Source organism: Melozone crissalis, unplaced genomic scaffold (assembly GCF_028551555.1).
Source record: "Melozone crissalis strain CALT ecotype California unplaced genomic scaffold, PUWL_Pcris_2 ptg000012l_1, whole genome shotgun sequence".
In the NCBI taxonomy this organism is placed as follows: Eukaryota; Metazoa; Chordata; class Aves; order Passeriformes; family Passerellidae; genus Melozone; species Melozone crissalis.
This window is the reverse complement of record NW_026535790.1, coordinates 15,361,379-15,376,471: the sequence shown is the minus strand read 5'-3', so window position 1 is coordinate 15,376,471 and position 15,093 is coordinate 15,361,379. Positions and strand designations below refer to the sequence as shown.

At 57.2% G+C, this 15,093-nt stretch overlaps 1 protein-coding gene across 1 annotated transcript in view; it reads left to right on the top strand.

The window, feature by feature from the left end:
- PKD1 (polycystin 1, transient receptor potential channel interacting) overlaps nucleotides 1-15,093 on the top strand; it is a 72,450-nt gene that overhangs the window by 50,865 nt on the left and 6,492 nt on the right. The window contains exons 17-35 of the mRNA XM_054271046.1: nucleotides 515-658; nucleotides 1,517-1,796; nucleotides 2,902-3,118; nucleotides 3,933-4,083; nucleotides 4,845-4,997; nucleotides 6,545-6,689; nucleotides 7,503-8,105; nucleotides 8,527-8,683; nucleotides 8,941-9,193; nucleotides 9,746-9,941; nucleotides 10,539-10,709; nucleotides 11,018-11,161; nucleotides 11,590-11,800; nucleotides 12,394-12,520; nucleotides 13,110-13,226; nucleotides 13,372-13,421; nucleotides 13,570-13,775; nucleotides 14,235-14,334; nucleotides 14,847-14,965. Coding sequence (XP_054127021.1) covers nucleotides 515-658; nucleotides 1,517-1,796; nucleotides 2,902-3,118; nucleotides 3,933-4,083; nucleotides 4,845-4,997; nucleotides 6,545-6,689; nucleotides 7,503-8,105; nucleotides 8,527-8,683; nucleotides 8,941-9,193; nucleotides 9,746-9,941; nucleotides 10,539-10,709; nucleotides 11,018-11,161; nucleotides 11,590-11,800; nucleotides 12,394-12,520; nucleotides 13,110-13,226; nucleotides 13,372-13,421; nucleotides 13,570-13,775; nucleotides 14,235-14,334; nucleotides 14,847-14,965 — 3,544 coding nt within the window. The remainder of the gene's footprint in view (nucleotides 1-514; nucleotides 659-1,516; nucleotides 1,797-2,901; nucleotides 3,119-3,932; nucleotides 4,084-4,844; nucleotides 4,998-6,544; nucleotides 6,690-7,502; nucleotides 8,106-8,526; nucleotides 8,684-8,940; nucleotides 9,194-9,745; nucleotides 9,942-10,538; nucleotides 10,710-11,017; nucleotides 11,162-11,589; nucleotides 11,801-12,393; nucleotides 12,521-13,109; nucleotides 13,227-13,371; nucleotides 13,422-13,569; nucleotides 13,776-14,234; nucleotides 14,335-14,846; nucleotides 14,966-15,093) is intronic.

Sequence of the window (15,093 nt, the reverse complement as noted above, 5' to 3'; positions counted from 1 at the left end):
TGTCTGAGCCACCGGTGCCTCTGGAGCTCCTCGAGTGCTCTGCCAGGAAGGTGTGGTGGATGTCTGGAGATGTGCAGTTGGATTCCAGCTGGAAGCTTGGAACAACGTGCTGCTCCCTGGAAAAGGTGGTCCTTCCATCCCCACCTGGCAGCACAAGCAGGTTTTGCTGGGAATTCAGCACCAGGGACCAGAGGGACATTTCAGAAGTCATTTATGTTGTTTAAAAGTGTAAATAAATAAATCCAGAATAACCTAGATCGGCCCAACTTGGTGTTGGGTGGCCCTTGCAAACCAGTGAAGAATTGGAATGGAACTGGGCAGTGTGAGAGCAGAGATGCAGCTTAAATCTGACTCCAAATCCTTTGGGAATCCCTTCCTGCTGTTCCTTAGCACACACTGGGCTGGTGCAGAGCATTTCCTCCCTGCAGCACCAGGTGCTGGAGTGTGTCCTTACCTGTTAGGTGTGTGTGTGTTCTGGTGTCAGATGTTCTGATGGAGCCTCTTGCCTTCCCAGGTGTTCATCAAGAGGGGAGGAGTCCCCATTGTGTCCCTGGAGTGCGTTTCCTGCAAGGCTCAGTCTGTCTACGAGGTCAGCAAGAGCTCCTACGTGTACCTGGAGGGCACCTGCCAGAACTGTCACAACGACTCCAAGCTTGGGGTAAAGTCACAAGGCTTTGCTTCACCTCTTTGAAGGGGTGCTCTGGGAGAAGGGGCAGGCAGAGGTGGGAAGGGAAAGAGAAGTCCTGGACCTAAATTGCTGTGGAGACAAGGAGGGGAAGCAATCCCTGGCCACAAGCAGCAGCAGGTGGGCCTGGCTGAGTCCTTGTGGGGTCATTCTAAGCCAAAGCCATGAGTGACCAGGTCTTTCCACACAAAAGCCACTTTTTTTTCCTATAAGAGATCTGTAAAGTAGATTTTCTCCCTGCTGATTGGCATTTTGCCCATTATTCTGGTGGTTCAAGCAGAGGTGGTTCAGTCTCCCCTCTTGTGCCTTCCTCTAATTCCAGCTTCCCCTGCAGCCTGTGGAGTGAAGCAGTCTCAGAACTGGAAGTCCTGTTGCTCCCAGCGAGCCCAGCATGTCCTTGCTTGGCATTTTCTACTTGGTTATCTCACTGTTTCTCCTGTTATCACAATTGTAGGTTTGTGCTATTAACAGTAACCACCCAGGCCACGTTCAGCTTGAAGCACATAAAACACGGTATCCCGTGGAGACTCCACCAGTCCTTCATTTATTTCCTGTGTTTTGTACTCTGTATTATGAAATATTCTGTTGGAGGGTGATGTAATTCCAGAAACTAAAGTAGATCTCACAGTGGAAATATTCCCACCAGACATTTTGGAAAGGTTCCAGTTCTTGTTGCTGTAGCACACAAGACTAAAGCTGAATTATCAACTGCAAATTTGGCAGACGCTCCCACTAGAAATCTGTTACTTTTTATAAAAGACTCAATCTGAAAACATTTTAAGGACACAACTTGAGCTTCAAACCGAACCTCTGGTGTCTTTCCCCCTGCAGAGGTGGGCAGCTCACAGCTTCAACAACAAGTCCCTCATCCTGGACAGAACAACCACGTCCACCGGCGACACGGGCATGAACCTGGTGCTGAGGCCAGGAGCCCTGCGGGACGGCGAGGGCTACACCTTCACCCTGCACATCACAGACCTCACCACGGGGGAGGAGGGCTTTGCCTCCATCGACCTGCTGCCCAACCAGCCCCCCGTGGGGGGCTCCTGCCGCCTGTCCCCCGAGGGGCCCCTGCGGGCGCTGGAGACCAAGGTGCACTTCGAGTGTGCAGGTGAGAGCCCCTGCTCCTCAGCACGCCCTGCTCCTGCCACAGAGGTTCCCTTCACCCCAAACTGCTGCCCCGGGGTGCTGCTGGCCAGGGCTGGGCTCAGCAGTGGTTTGGACCATGAGCAGCTTTGTGTGCCCCAGTTGTGCAGCTCCCCAAAGCAGGCAGGCAGTTTAAAAATTCCTAACTCACGTAGGTGAGTGGTGATATCTAGGCCAGGCCAGTTCTTGTGGAAGGGACTGGGTATTTCAGTGCAGGAAAAAGAAGATGGTGCCCGAAACTGAGTCACAGTATGTGGGAAGAATCAAAAGATGAAGCAGTGGGGCCGTCTCTGCTGTGTGGGCTGGATGTTCCCACCAGAGCCACCTTCCCAACCAGCTGCAGAGACAGCAGCAGCGAGCCCAGCGTTGGAAAAGTGGCCTGGCCGATGTCCCGTAGCCTTGGGCCAAGGACTAAGTGCCTCTGGAAACCAGATTTCCCCAAATGATCCGTGGTGGAGATTAGAGCTGTTTGTGCACAGTGCCGGGAAGCCACGCTGGGAGGGGATGAGCCCTGCTGCTTCCAGGGGCTGGGCACCAGACTGGGGAACAGCAGAAACGTGGCCAGGGTCTGGGGTTCTAACTTTGGTGTGTTTTGAGCTATCTAGAATAATGCTGGAATCAGTTCCTCCTTGGAATGGTGGGAGTTTCAGCTCTTAGTGATTGTTTTTTAGCTGAAGTGACAGACACAGTGGCAGTGCCAGTCTGGGTTGCTTCAAACCCTGTTTGTGCTGCAGGGCTGAGCAGGATGGGACCCTTCAGGGGAGGGCAGGGGCAGGAGCTGGGGCAGGGCAGTAACAGGGGCAGGAGCAGTAACAGGGGCAGGAGCAGGAACAGGGCAGGAGCAAGGACAAGGGCAGGAGCAGGAGCAGGAGCAGGAGCAGGAGCAGGGGCAGTGCCAACTCCTCCAGGGCAGTGTCTGCAGCTCCCCACATTCCTGTCACAGCTCCCTGTGTTCCCCTGCAGGCTGGCAGGGCAGGGGCAGTGCCAGCTCCTCTGGGGCAGTGCCTGCAGCTCCCCAGGCCCTGTCACAGCTCCCCAGGCCCTGTCACAGCTCCCTGGTTCCCCTGCAGGCTGGCGGGACACGGAGGACGCGCAGGCCCCGCTGGTGTTCACGCTGCTGGCGTCGCGCCGCCGGCCCGGGCACTGGCAGGAGCTGTGCGTGTACAAGGGCAGCCGCGCCGAGCACGGCGCCTTCCTGCCCCCCGGCTTCCACGAGAGCGGCTTCCAGGTGTCGGTGGCCGTGCTGGTGCAGGACCAGCTGGGAGCCACCGTGGTGGCCGTCAACCGGTAAGGGACGGCTGGGCTGGCCCTCAGCCCCTGCACAGCCTCGGCTCCCCATCCCAGGCTCGTGGCTTGGCCAGGGGATCCCTGTCCTGGGTGAAGGGATGTGACAGTGATCACAGGGGTCTGAGGATGAGGGAAGAGACGAGGAGCTGACTCCATGTTTCAGAAGGCTTGATTTATTATTTTATGATATATATTATATTAAGTCTATACTAAAAGCATAGAAGAAAGGATTTCATCAGAAGGCTAGCTAAGAATAGAAAAAGAAAGAATGATAACAAAGGCTTGTGGCTTGGTCTCTCTGTCCGAGCTAGCTCAATGTGATTGGCCATTAATTACAAACAACCACATGAGCCAAAGATCCACCTTTTGCATTCCACAGCAGCAGATAACCATTGTTTACATTTTGTTCCTGAGGCCTCTCAGCTTCTCAGGAGGAAAAATCCTAAGGAAAGGATTTTTCATAAAAGATGTCTGTGACAAAGGGATGGCCTCCTGGAAGAGGCTGTTGGCAGGGGAGCCGGGGGAGGCTCAGCAGAAGTGCACACAGAAAATCTTTGTGGATCATTGCTTGACAGGGAGGTTTTCCCACTGCTTTCATAGACTCATGGAATTGTTAAGTGGGAAAAGACTCCTGGGATCATGGAGTCCCAGGGCTGGGTCAGACAAGTGCCAGGCTGCAGGTCTGTGGTGTTCTCATGCAGATGGGGCACCAGGGCAGCAGCAGCAGTGCTGCCTTTGTGGGTCACCCACCTGCCTCCCCTCCTGTCCCTTCCCAGCCCAGCCTGCACTTGACCCAGATCCTCTTTCCTTGCAGCTCCATGGAAATCGGCCTCCCCGAGGGCTTCCCCAGCCTCTCCCACTGGCTCTACAACCAGACTGACACCGTGCTCCAGGGCTTGGTGAAGCAAGGGGACCCTCAGCAGGTCATCGAGTACTCCCTGGCCCTCATCACCATCCTGAATGAGGTAACACAGCTCGTTCTGCCCAAGAGGGGCCTCCAGAAGCCCTTGCAATCACCAGAATTTTTGGGCCAGATTTTGTACAACGATCTCACTGCAGGAGCATCGGGGGTAGGATGGTTGGGACGGATGGAGATGAGAGATCTCTGCAGCCAGGTCGTGGGATTTGGGGTTTATGGCAAAGGGCCTGGGTGCAGGGCCCTGCTGGGAGCTGCCACAGCTCAGAGCAGGCCCAGAGAAGAGAGGGGTAGAGAGGATGAGAGGGTGAGAGAGTAAAAGCATAAGAGAGTAAAAGGGGTAAGAGCGCGAAGTTCCCGTTCCAATACAATAAATCTTCTGTGCTGAATATTCTGATTCTCACTAACCAATCCAGTACAAGATACAAATCCTACAGCATTTACATACAGCCTATAAGAATCACTGCATTACCACACTGTGTTACATTTTAAACCCTAAAAACTCCTCTTTGGACCCTTCTGCCAAGCTGTAGGGTCTGCTCTGACCCTTGGAGCTGTCTGCAAGCAGAGGGTGTTGTTCCATCGAAAGGGGATCACCTTCAGCTGGCCACACCATTGTTTTCCAGTTGTTCAGTAACTGAGGGATCTCAGAGCTTGCCTTCATTTCAATCTCACTTATAGTTTCCATATTCTCAACATCTTTTGCCAGGCAATCACATTTATAAGGCTTTCCTGTTCCATCTTCCCCAACACTCACTGTGTTATTCCCGTTCCACCCTGCTCACCTCCTCCCGCTGTTCCCACCCGCAGTACGAGCGGTCGGAGCCGCTGGAGCCCGAGGCTGGGCAGGAGCTGGAGCTGCGCACCTGGACCCGCAACACCGTCACGGAGACGCTCAACGCGCTCAAGGTCAACACGGTGGATGACATCCAGCAGATCTCAGCTGCCCTGGCCCAGTGCACGGTACGGCCACCCCACCTCCGCTGCAGCTCCTCAGGGCTGCCGTGCTCACCTGGCTCTGCCCACACTCACAGGGACAGGTGGCACTGCCTGGTACTGTGACGGTGGTCACAGGGGTCTTAAGATGAGGGAAGAGACGTAGATCTGACTCTGTATTTCAGAAGAAATATAGAGTTTCTTCTGAACAGAGAATCCTGAGCTGCTTCCTCCCCACTTCTGAGCCTGCAAACTCATAAATCCCTTATTTCTGTGCCCCTCTGCCCGGGGATTTGGGTTGAGCACATCCCATTCCATGCTGGAGCAGTTTGTTTCTGCCTCTCCCACCTCCTCCTGCCTCGTGACTTGGTTTTGCTGTGGGAGCTGAGGGCTAGAAATAGAATTTTTATTCCACAGGGAAAGCTGACATTCCAGGATTACTCTGTGCTCTGGGCTGGAAGGAAAAGCTTAGGAAAACAGAACTCCAGAAATTCCCAGGTGGCTGGGACAAGTGGAGCTCACACATTCCTTTCCTGCACAAGTGTCCATCAGGGCTGGTACATTCTTGATTTTACCTACAAGGGAGAGGAAAAATCAGAATTAGTTTCTCCTGGAGGGATAAAAAAGGAATCTTGGACTTTTTGGTCGTTTCTCCTCCCTGAGTAGGAGCTGCCCTTGGGTGGTTCCTCCCCATAACCCAGTGTCATCCCCACCCCCCTGATTCCTGACTCCAATTCACACAGCCTGTCCTGGCTTCTCAGAGCTTACAAATAAAGCAGAAAAGGGGGAATTCAAGACCTGCAGATGCTGTTTTGATTCTTCACCAAAACATATGGTGAATCACGGCTGAATCCTGTGATGATTAAAAGAAAAAAGATGAATAAGAGCGAGGAAGGGGGTTGTAACAGCTTCCATGTGTTCCTCAGTCCCTCCCATCCAGCCTTGGAGAGTGCAGGGAGCTCCAGGCCATGGCTGGAACATTCTGTTTCTTGGACACATCTGGGAGCAGAGGGAGGGACATCCATCATGCCTGAGTGGCAGGATTCCTCCCACAGCCTTCAGGAGGATTTGGACACTGAAATGGATTTGGTTGGGGCTAAATCCTGCTTCCACTGGAGGTCGTGGAGGGGATGGAGGAATCCCATGCAGCTCCTCCTGCTTGGTTGCTGTGTGTGGTCCCAGAGGGCAGGTGTGCACACCAGGGAAAACATGAATTTAGAATCACAGAATCCTGCAGTGGCTTGGGTTGGAAGGATCAGGGTGCTCCAAGCCCTGTCCAACCTGGCCTTGAACATTTCCAGGCATGGAGCAGCCAAAGCTTCTCTGGGCAGCAATTTCCTCCCTTTATTCCTCTCCCCAACCCAAAAGCATCCTCTGCCTGCCTGTACACTGGCACTTTGGAATGTCATGGGGGGCGGATGGAAGAGTCTTGGGGCCACCAGCAGGTTGCTCACAGTGTCAGTGTGAGAGGGCAGCCTCTGCTGGCCCCTGCCCAGAGGGAAAGCTCTCCTGAGGACAGAGCCAGTCCTTTCCCTGGGCTGCTCCTGCCCTGTCACACCCTGGTCCCTTTGCAGGTGGTGAGCAAGGAGCTGGTGTGCAAGTCGTGCCTGACAAGGACCCTGAACAAGCTGGAGACCATGATGACCATTCTGCAGGGGGAGACCACGCAGGGCACGGTGACCCCGACCGGCATCGCCGACAACATCCTCAACATCACAGGTGAGCCTTGGCCTCTGGTGGGGACAGGGACAGGGACAGGGTAGGAGCAGCCTGAGGGGAGCTTCCAGGCTCCCTCCTCTGCCATCTGGGCTTTGGCACAGATTTTTAGGAAGCTGTTTCTGCCATTTGGAGTGTGGCATCCCAGCCCTCTCTGCTCCCTGCGCTCTTCCCACGGCTGTCCTGGCTTTGGCAGCTGCTCTGTGGACATTTCCATCTGACAGTTGTTAATATAACCCACTAATACTCCTAATAAGCTCACTAATACTCCAGGGGATTCTCTTTTTAGTAAACAATGAGTAACAGCTATGGCTTCCAGATGCCTGTCTTCCTGGTTGGAGTCCAAGGAGGCTGTCAGACCTCACTGGGGCATCTGGGAGCACTGTGTGGAAATTCCCACCTGGGTGACCTGGGGGAAGCAGAGACACCTTCTCTGCACCCCTGGTTACCTCTACACTCCCTTCTGAGTGCTGTGCACTTTGTAGTGCAGAGGCTTGGGAACATATGTTTGTTTTATCCATTCCCTCCCTCTTTCCTGAGCTGTGGTTCTCTTCATTACACAGGAGGGAAATCAAGCGTGTGGTGATTAAGTATTCCTCACCAAACCTGGTAGGTTAGAGAGGCTGCAGGAGCTGCTGACAGCTTTGCTTTTAGCTCTGGGCTGTGAACACTCCAGTGGGGAAGGTCATGTGCAGAGGAACAGTGAGAAGACAGCAAGGAAAGCCTTGTCTGATTGCTTTGGAAAGGTGTCAGGGGTTCTGACTGTAGCAGTTATCCAGGCCATTTACCACCTCCTCTTCATGTCTCTCCTGGCAGGTGACCTGATCCACCTTGTCAATACAGTTTCACAAGAATCCAAGCCCCAGGAGCTGCTGGCTGATTCCCACAATTTGCTGCTGGCTCCCAAAGCCTACAACCTGTCCTCCAGCCTGATGCGGATCCTGATGAAATCCCGGGTGCTGAACGAAGAGCCCCTCGAGCTGGTGGGAGGAGAAATTAAGGCCACAGGCAAGAGGTCTGACCCCTTTAACCTGCTGTGCTACGAAAACACACCAAACTGCCAGTTCTCCATCCCCCAGGCCTTCAACTCCACCCTTTCCAACCTGACGGATGTCATCCAAGTCATGTTCCAGGTGGACTCCAATCCCTTCCCCTTCGGCTACATCAGCAACTACACCGTGTCCACCAAGGTGGCCTCCATGGAGTTCCAGACGCACAACGGGGTGCAGATCCCCATCGGGAGCCTGGACTCTGAGAAAGCCATCACCGTGATGGTCTCAAACAGCACAGAGCCCGAGAATCTCGTGGCTGGCACTGAGGTCATCGAGGCGAGATCGTCCGTGAACCTGATTGTGGTCATGGAGAGCAACAACAGGGAAGCAGGACTGCACTTTCAGCTCACCTACAGAGTCCTCAATGGTAGGGCAGACAAATCCATCTCTTTGTTGGTCCTTCCTGTGGGAGGGGAGGGCTGGGTGTGAGGGATAACCAGTGTGGGAAGGATGCTGGGTTCCAGCAGCACGTTTCACACTGCATGGCCGAGGTTCTGGCTGTCCTGGACAATCTCCATGCCCAGTGTCATCCTTGCTCGTGGTTTCTGGCCCTGAGAAGCCTTTTGCTTTTCCCAGCCCTTCTGCTGAGCCACATTAGCCCTGGAAGGCATTGGGGTGCAAGCCCAGTGGTACCCAGTGCTCAGGGATCCTCTGAGGTGCACACTGAGGGAGCACAGTCTGGAGAAGCATCTCCCACAGCTCTGCATTCCTTCTTCCCTGAGCCCCAGACCTGTGGCTGAGCCTGCCAGGGGTTTTTAAAGCCCTTTCTGTTCTTCCCCTTCCCACAGAGCATTACCTGGCCAGTGAGCCCGAGCCCTTCATCATGGCCTATCTCCATCACGAGCCCGAGCCCAATGAGCACAACTGCTCTGCCTCCAAGAGAATCAGCCTGGACGCCCTGGCTGGAAGTGACCACAAGCTCTACACCTTCTTCACCTCACCCAGGTGAGAGCAGCCTCCGTGTCAGCCTCAGGCTGTGCTGTGGATGCGTGTGAGGGGTGCTCAGGTGATCTGTGGAGCCCCTGAGTACCTGCACAGCCAAAGGGTGTGAATTACACCACTTTCAGTGGGCTTTTCCTCCTCTCTGAGTGCATCCCTGCCCCTGTGGCTGGAAGCTTTCTGCGGTCACACCTCCTCCAGAATGGGGCTGGTGTTCCTTCAGGAGGCAGGGGAGTCATCTCCTTGCTCTTTCCCTTTTCCAGAACGGATGACCCCATCCAGAAATACTACCTGAACATCACCAACCACTTCAGCTGGTCGGCAGTGGAGGTGACCCTGGGGCTGTACACGTCCCTGTGCCAGTACTTCAGCGAGCAGGAGAAGCGCTGGAAGACAGAAGGAATTGTCCCCCTGGAGGAGACCAGGCCAGACCAGGCCGTGTGCTTGACCCAGCACCTGACAGCCTTTGGGGCCAGCCTGTTTGTGCCCCCAAACTCTGTCCAGTTCATCTTTCCCGTGAGTACGGCAAAGCAGAGGCTGTGCAGTGCTGTCACACATGGGACAGGCTGTTGTCACCTGGAGCAAAGCCATAGGCTCCTGTTGGTTTCATGTTCAGACTGGCACCAGCACAGGGATCTGGGAGCCTTTGGGAGGTGCAGATGGGCACAGCTCAGGAGAAGCTGTGTCCCCTGGTTGGGAATCCTGCCTGGAAACAAACCTTTGCAGATGGCTTTAGTGCCTGGCCTGGACACCTCGCACTGTGCTCCCCTCCTGGGGAGATGCCAAAGGTTCCTCCCAGCTGTCACCCAGCACTGTTTGATCCCCGGGAGCTGCACCTGCCAGCTGCTCCCTGCTTCCCAGGGGCATCCAGCCGTGCCTGGCTGTGTCCCTGTGACGTGAGCAGGAGCAGGGAGCTCCTGGCAGCTGCGGGGCCACGGCTGCGAGCGGGGCCATGGCCAGGAAGGAGGCAGGGAATGGGAACGGGAACGGGAACGGGAATGGGAATGGGAATGGGAATGGGAACGGGATCCTCCTGGGCTGGCCTTTCAACACTTCTCTCTCCTGCAGGCTCCAGGCCCAGGGCTGAACTACATCGTGCTGCTGACGTGTGCCGTGTGCTTTGTCACGTACTCGGTGGCCGCGCTGATCGTGCACAAGCTGGACATGATCGACCTGCACCGCGTGGGGGTGATCCCCTTCTGCGGCAAGAACGGGATGTACAAATACGAGATCCTGGTGAAAACGGGCTGGGGCAGAGGCTCAGGTGAGCCCACAGCCTGCTCCCCTGCCTGCTTCCCCAGGGGACACCTGTAGCTCACCTGAGGTCCCATCTCAGCACGTCACGCTCTGAATGCTCCTGGCCCTGAGCTGCAGCATCAGGCCAGGGCTCCCCACAGCATTCCCAGGGTTTATTGTGTGATGATGGGGCAGGTCAAGAGAATGGTTTGGGTTGGAAGGTTCCTCAAAAACCTTCTGGTTCCAAACTCCTCACATGGGACACCTTCCACTAGCCCAGGCTGCTCCACCACTGGCCATTGTGGTGGGACAAGCAGTTGCTGCTGGAAGGAACCACCCAGGAGAGAAATCCCCCCATCCTGTCCTCCCTGACTGGGCTGTGGTTGCAGAGGCAGAGGTTGTTCCTCACTTCTGACCCTCTCCTGCCCAGCTGGCCCTTTGCATGGCTGCTTTTGCTGTCCTCCAGGACCCATCACTTTGTTCTGAATCCTTCCCAACAGCAGGCAGGCACAAAGTTTGGCTTCCCTTCAGGGTCTGGTTTGTAGATAGAGCTGCCACAGGCAGGGCTGGGGAGCAGCTGCACCTCGGGTGGGCTTCCCTGAGGGAGCCCCTTCCTTCCCTGCAGGTACCACGGCCCACGTGGGCATCGCCCTCTACGGGGTGGACAACAAGAGTGGGCACAGACACCTGGATGGGGACAACGCCTTCCACCGCAACAGCCTGGACGTGTTCCAGATCGCCACAGAGCGCAGCCTGGGCAGCGTCTGCCGCATCCGCATCTGGCACGACAACAAAGGTGGGGCGTGGAGGGGCCTGCACTGGGGGAGCTGGCCCCTGGACTGGGGGCACACTCTGGGGGGACTCCTCACTGACTGGCCAGGTGCCACCCCAGACACAGAGAATGCACCGTGCTGTGCATTGTGACCATAAATGTCACCTCAGGGTGAGGTGGCTGTGCCACGCTTCCCTCAGGGTGCTGTGCAGTCCCCATCGATGACAGTGATGTCACTGTCCCTCTGACAGTGCTCATGTGGCCCCTCAGTGTCGTGGGCTCACTCAGGGAATGTGTGCCATGCAATATTTCCTTTGTGTGCCCCCATTCAGGCCTGAGCCCCTCGTGGTACCTGCAGCACGTCATCGTGCGGGACCTGCAGAGCAGCAAGAGCTATTTCTTCCTGGTGAACGACTGGCTGTCAGTGGAGAGCGAGGACAACGATGGCCTGGTGGAGAGGGAGGTGTTTGCTGCCAGTGAGTGCCCCACATCCCCTGGCTCCTGCTCACCCCTGCTGCCTGGGCCCCTCCTTTTCTCCAGGCTGAGCCTCTTCCCCAGCTCTGCACATGCTCCAGCCCCTCCAGCTCTTGCCTCTTGTGAGGTTCCCAGAACTGACCCCAGGATTGCAGGTTCCTCAGCAATGCCCTGCACAAGGGACGGGCACTGCCCTGGGGTACAGGCCAGGTGCCATTGGCCTCTTGCCCACCTGGACACAGCTGGGCTCATGTTCAGCCCATCACCCCCAGATCCTTTTCTGCTGGGCAGCTTTTCCAGCCCCTCATCCTCTGACCTGGAGCCCTGTGGATGGTGTGTGGGTACTGTGCAGTTTCTGGGATGGATGTGGCCAGCTCAGCTGGGCCCCCAAGGTGGTGCAGCCACCCTGAGCGTGTCCGTCTGTCCCCAGGTGAGAGCGAGCTGAGGAGCTTCTGGCGGATCTTCGTGGCGGAGCTGCAGCGTGGGTTCTTTGAGAAGCACGTGTGGCTGTCCCTGTGGGACCGCCCGCCCCGCTCCCGCTTCACCCGCGTCCAGAGGGCCACCTGCTGCTGCCTCCTCATCTTCCTCTTCCTCTGCGCCAACGCCGTGTGGTACGGCGTGGTGGGCAGCGTCCACTTCAGGTGTGTAAAGGGCGTGGTGGGCAGTGTCCATCTCAGGTGTGTGCACAGTGTGGTGGGCAGTGTCCATCTCAGGTGTGTTTGGTGTGGTGGGCAGTGTCCATCTCAGGTGTGTGCAGGGCATGGTGGGCAGTGTCCATCTCAGGTGTTTGGCGTGGTGGGCAGTGTCCATCTCAGGTGTATAAAGGGTGTGGTGGGCAGTGTCCATCTCAGGTGTGTTTGGCATGGTGGGCAGTGTCCATCTCAGGTGTGTGCAGGGTGTGGTGGGCAGTGTCCATCTCAGGTGTGTTTGGCGTGGTGGGCAGTGTCCATCTCAGGTGTGTCCCCAGCCAGTCCCACCCTGCCTGTCCCCTTGGGGCAGGACACATTTTCCATCTGCTGGGAAGAGCTTCCTTGCTTGGATGTGCCCTCCCCATTCTGAGGACTCTGGGACCAGGGCATGGATGATGGATGACCCAAACCAGCCTGATTTTGGTTTCCAGGCCCATTTCCTTCTGTGCACATCTGGAATTCCAGGTTGTGCGGTTTTGTCTGCTGTTTGCTTGCCTGGCAGCCCCAGTGCTGCTGCTGACCCTTTGTGTGCTCCCTCCCTGCAGCAACGTGGCCGTGTCCAGCCTGCTCCCCGTCAGCGTGGACACGGTGGCTGTGGGCCTGGTGTCCAGCGTGGTGGTGTACCCTCTCTACCTGGTCATTCTCTTTCTGTTCCGGATGGCTCGTGGCAAGGTAAGGAGTCGGGGGGGATGGCTGCAGGCTGCTCGGGTGGGTGGGAAGCACCAGGCTGAATTCTGCCTTTCCTGGGACCTCTCTCCTCCAGCTGGGCTCTGCACTTGCCTGGTTGTGCTGCTCCAGGGCCAGACCCTTCCCTGGCCTCTGTCCCCCTCCCTGAGCTCAGATCACTGCTGGCCTCTGTCAGTGCCCAGGCACCAAAAGACAGATTTTAGAAGCTGTTTAGGCACCCAAATGCCCAAGGCAGGAGCCAGGAGCTGCTCAGTGGAGCCTCTCTGATGCCTGCCCTGGGCAAAGCTCAGCTGAGCAGGGATTAGCTGGGGATTTATTTACCGACTAGTTAAGCACAATTAGCGGCCCCATTAAGTATTGCAGCCAGCTGCTTTGGGGCTGATGAGCAGCTCATGGGGCTGATGCTGCTGAGAGCACACAGGGAAGGCTCTCAGACTCAGGGCTTGTAGCTGGGACAGCCTGGGTGGCCCTGGCTGTGGCACGTGTGGCTGCAGGTGTGTGGGAGGCAGAGGAGATGGGCATGTGGCTGGTCTCAGTGGCAGTGTCACCTCTGTGCCCCCTGTGTGCCCTGCAGGTCTCCATCAGCCACACCGTGACCCACTCAGACCAGCAGTCCCTGGAGATCGACAACTACCTGGACTCCTCAATCCTTGACAGCTCCTTCCCCACCTTCCCCGGGCTCCAGGCGGAGGTGAGTGCTTCCCTCCCCGCAGCTGGGCAGGCTCCTGGAGGTGCCCAGGGCTAGGAGCAGCTCAGTGACCCCTGGTGCTCCCAGCCACTGCTCTGACCAGGCGCACACCTGTGTCCTGCTCCTGAAACCTTCCTGTTCCCCACAGGCCTTCTCTGAGCAAACCAAAACAGATCTGTTCCTGGAGGACTCCAAGAGGTGAGTGGGTTTCTGGAGATGGAGCGAGCAGAGCTCCAGTCTGTGCTTTGCTGGGCTGGGCTTGGCTCCCACAGCTGTTTCTGCAGTCCCACCAGGTTCCTTTTCTCTGCTCCCCCAGTCCTGACCCCCCATTCCCATTTCCCCACAGCCTGGTGCCCTGGCCCTCCAGCGAGGCCCTGCTCAGCTGGCCAGACCTGCTGAGTGACCCCTCCATCATGGGCAACACCATCCAGAGGCTGAAGAGAGGCCGGGCCAGCCGCCACCTGGGGCTGGAGGCGCCCCTGGCCCCCGAGGAGGACACCCTGTCCCTGGGCATCCACCACCAGGGCCAGCCCCGCTACTTCTCAGCCTCAGGTGAGCCCCTGGCTGGGGCAGAGCTGCTGCATCAGCACTGGCTGCACCCGGAGGGCAGGGCAGGAGGGCTGTGTCTGCTTTTAGTCTGGAAAAAACAGAAAATGTGATGGGCAGCAGGCTGGGAGCCAGGAGAGGTGTGTACCCATGGGAATGCTGCAAGCAGCCAGCACTTCCTCACTGGTTTCAAAGCCACAGAGTGTCCCTGAGGCTCTGGAAGTGGCTGGAGAAGGAGAATTTGGCCTTCTGAAGCAGCTCTGTCTGCCCAGCTCTGTGGGCGAGCTGGGATGGACAGAGCTGGAGGACAGGGAGCAGGGGAGGGCCGTCCTGGGGGAAGGACATGGCTGGGACCCTCGTCCTCCTCCTCCCCAGCTCCAGCAGGTGCTCAGCCATGCCCTGGGGTGGTGCTGGGGGCTGAGCTCTGAGCTCCTGCCAACCCTGTCTGTGCTCTCTCCTTCCCAGATGAGGATCTGATCCGGCAGATCCTGGCAGATGGAGCCAGCGGCATCTCCCAGGACCTGGGGCCGTACATGAGGGCAGAAACAGATCTGATCTCAGGCCTGTGAGTGTCTGGGGAGCAGAGCCCCTTGGGGGCTGAGCTGAGCTGCCTTTGGGATGCTCTCACGGGTCACTCTGTCCCTGCTGGCCATGGCTCCTGCAGCCCCACAGCCACAACTCACTGCCACCCTTCCAGGAGCCACCTGGAGCGTCCCCTAAGGCCCCAGCTGGGGCTCCAGCAGTTTTGGGCAAAGTGCTGGGATGAGAGCTCCCTTTATGGCACTGATGGGAGGGAGAAGGGGATTCTCCCCAAATCCTGTAGTGTTACCAAGCCCAGGACACCCTGACCAGCACCCCCAGGGCTGGCAGCCCCCAGGCAGTGCAGAGTGGCCAGCCGGGGGCGGGGAGGGACCGTCAGGCCCTGTCCATGGGACACACAGCACTGTCTGTGCCCTGGGACGTGTGGGATGTCCCAGCCCTGGTGCTGGCACTGGCATTCAGCCCCCTTGGTGCCAGCCTGCTCGGCACAGGGCCAGCAGAGGCACAGCTCTCAGCAGTTCCCCCTGTGCCTGGCAGGTCCAGCGTGTTTGGGGAGAAGGTGGAGGCTGTCATGATGCAGAGGCTGAACGACAAGGGGCAGAGCGTGGCACCTCCTGCCAGGGAAGTGAGCAGATCGGCCAAGTCCACCTGGACAGGTACAGAGTGTGCCCTGGGGTGTGTGGGGACAGGGCCCATCCCACACTACAGCTCTGTAAATGGGAAACAAAACACAAAAGGAGCCCTGGGAAGGGCTGCTCCCTGCCTGGGATATCGCTGCTATTTC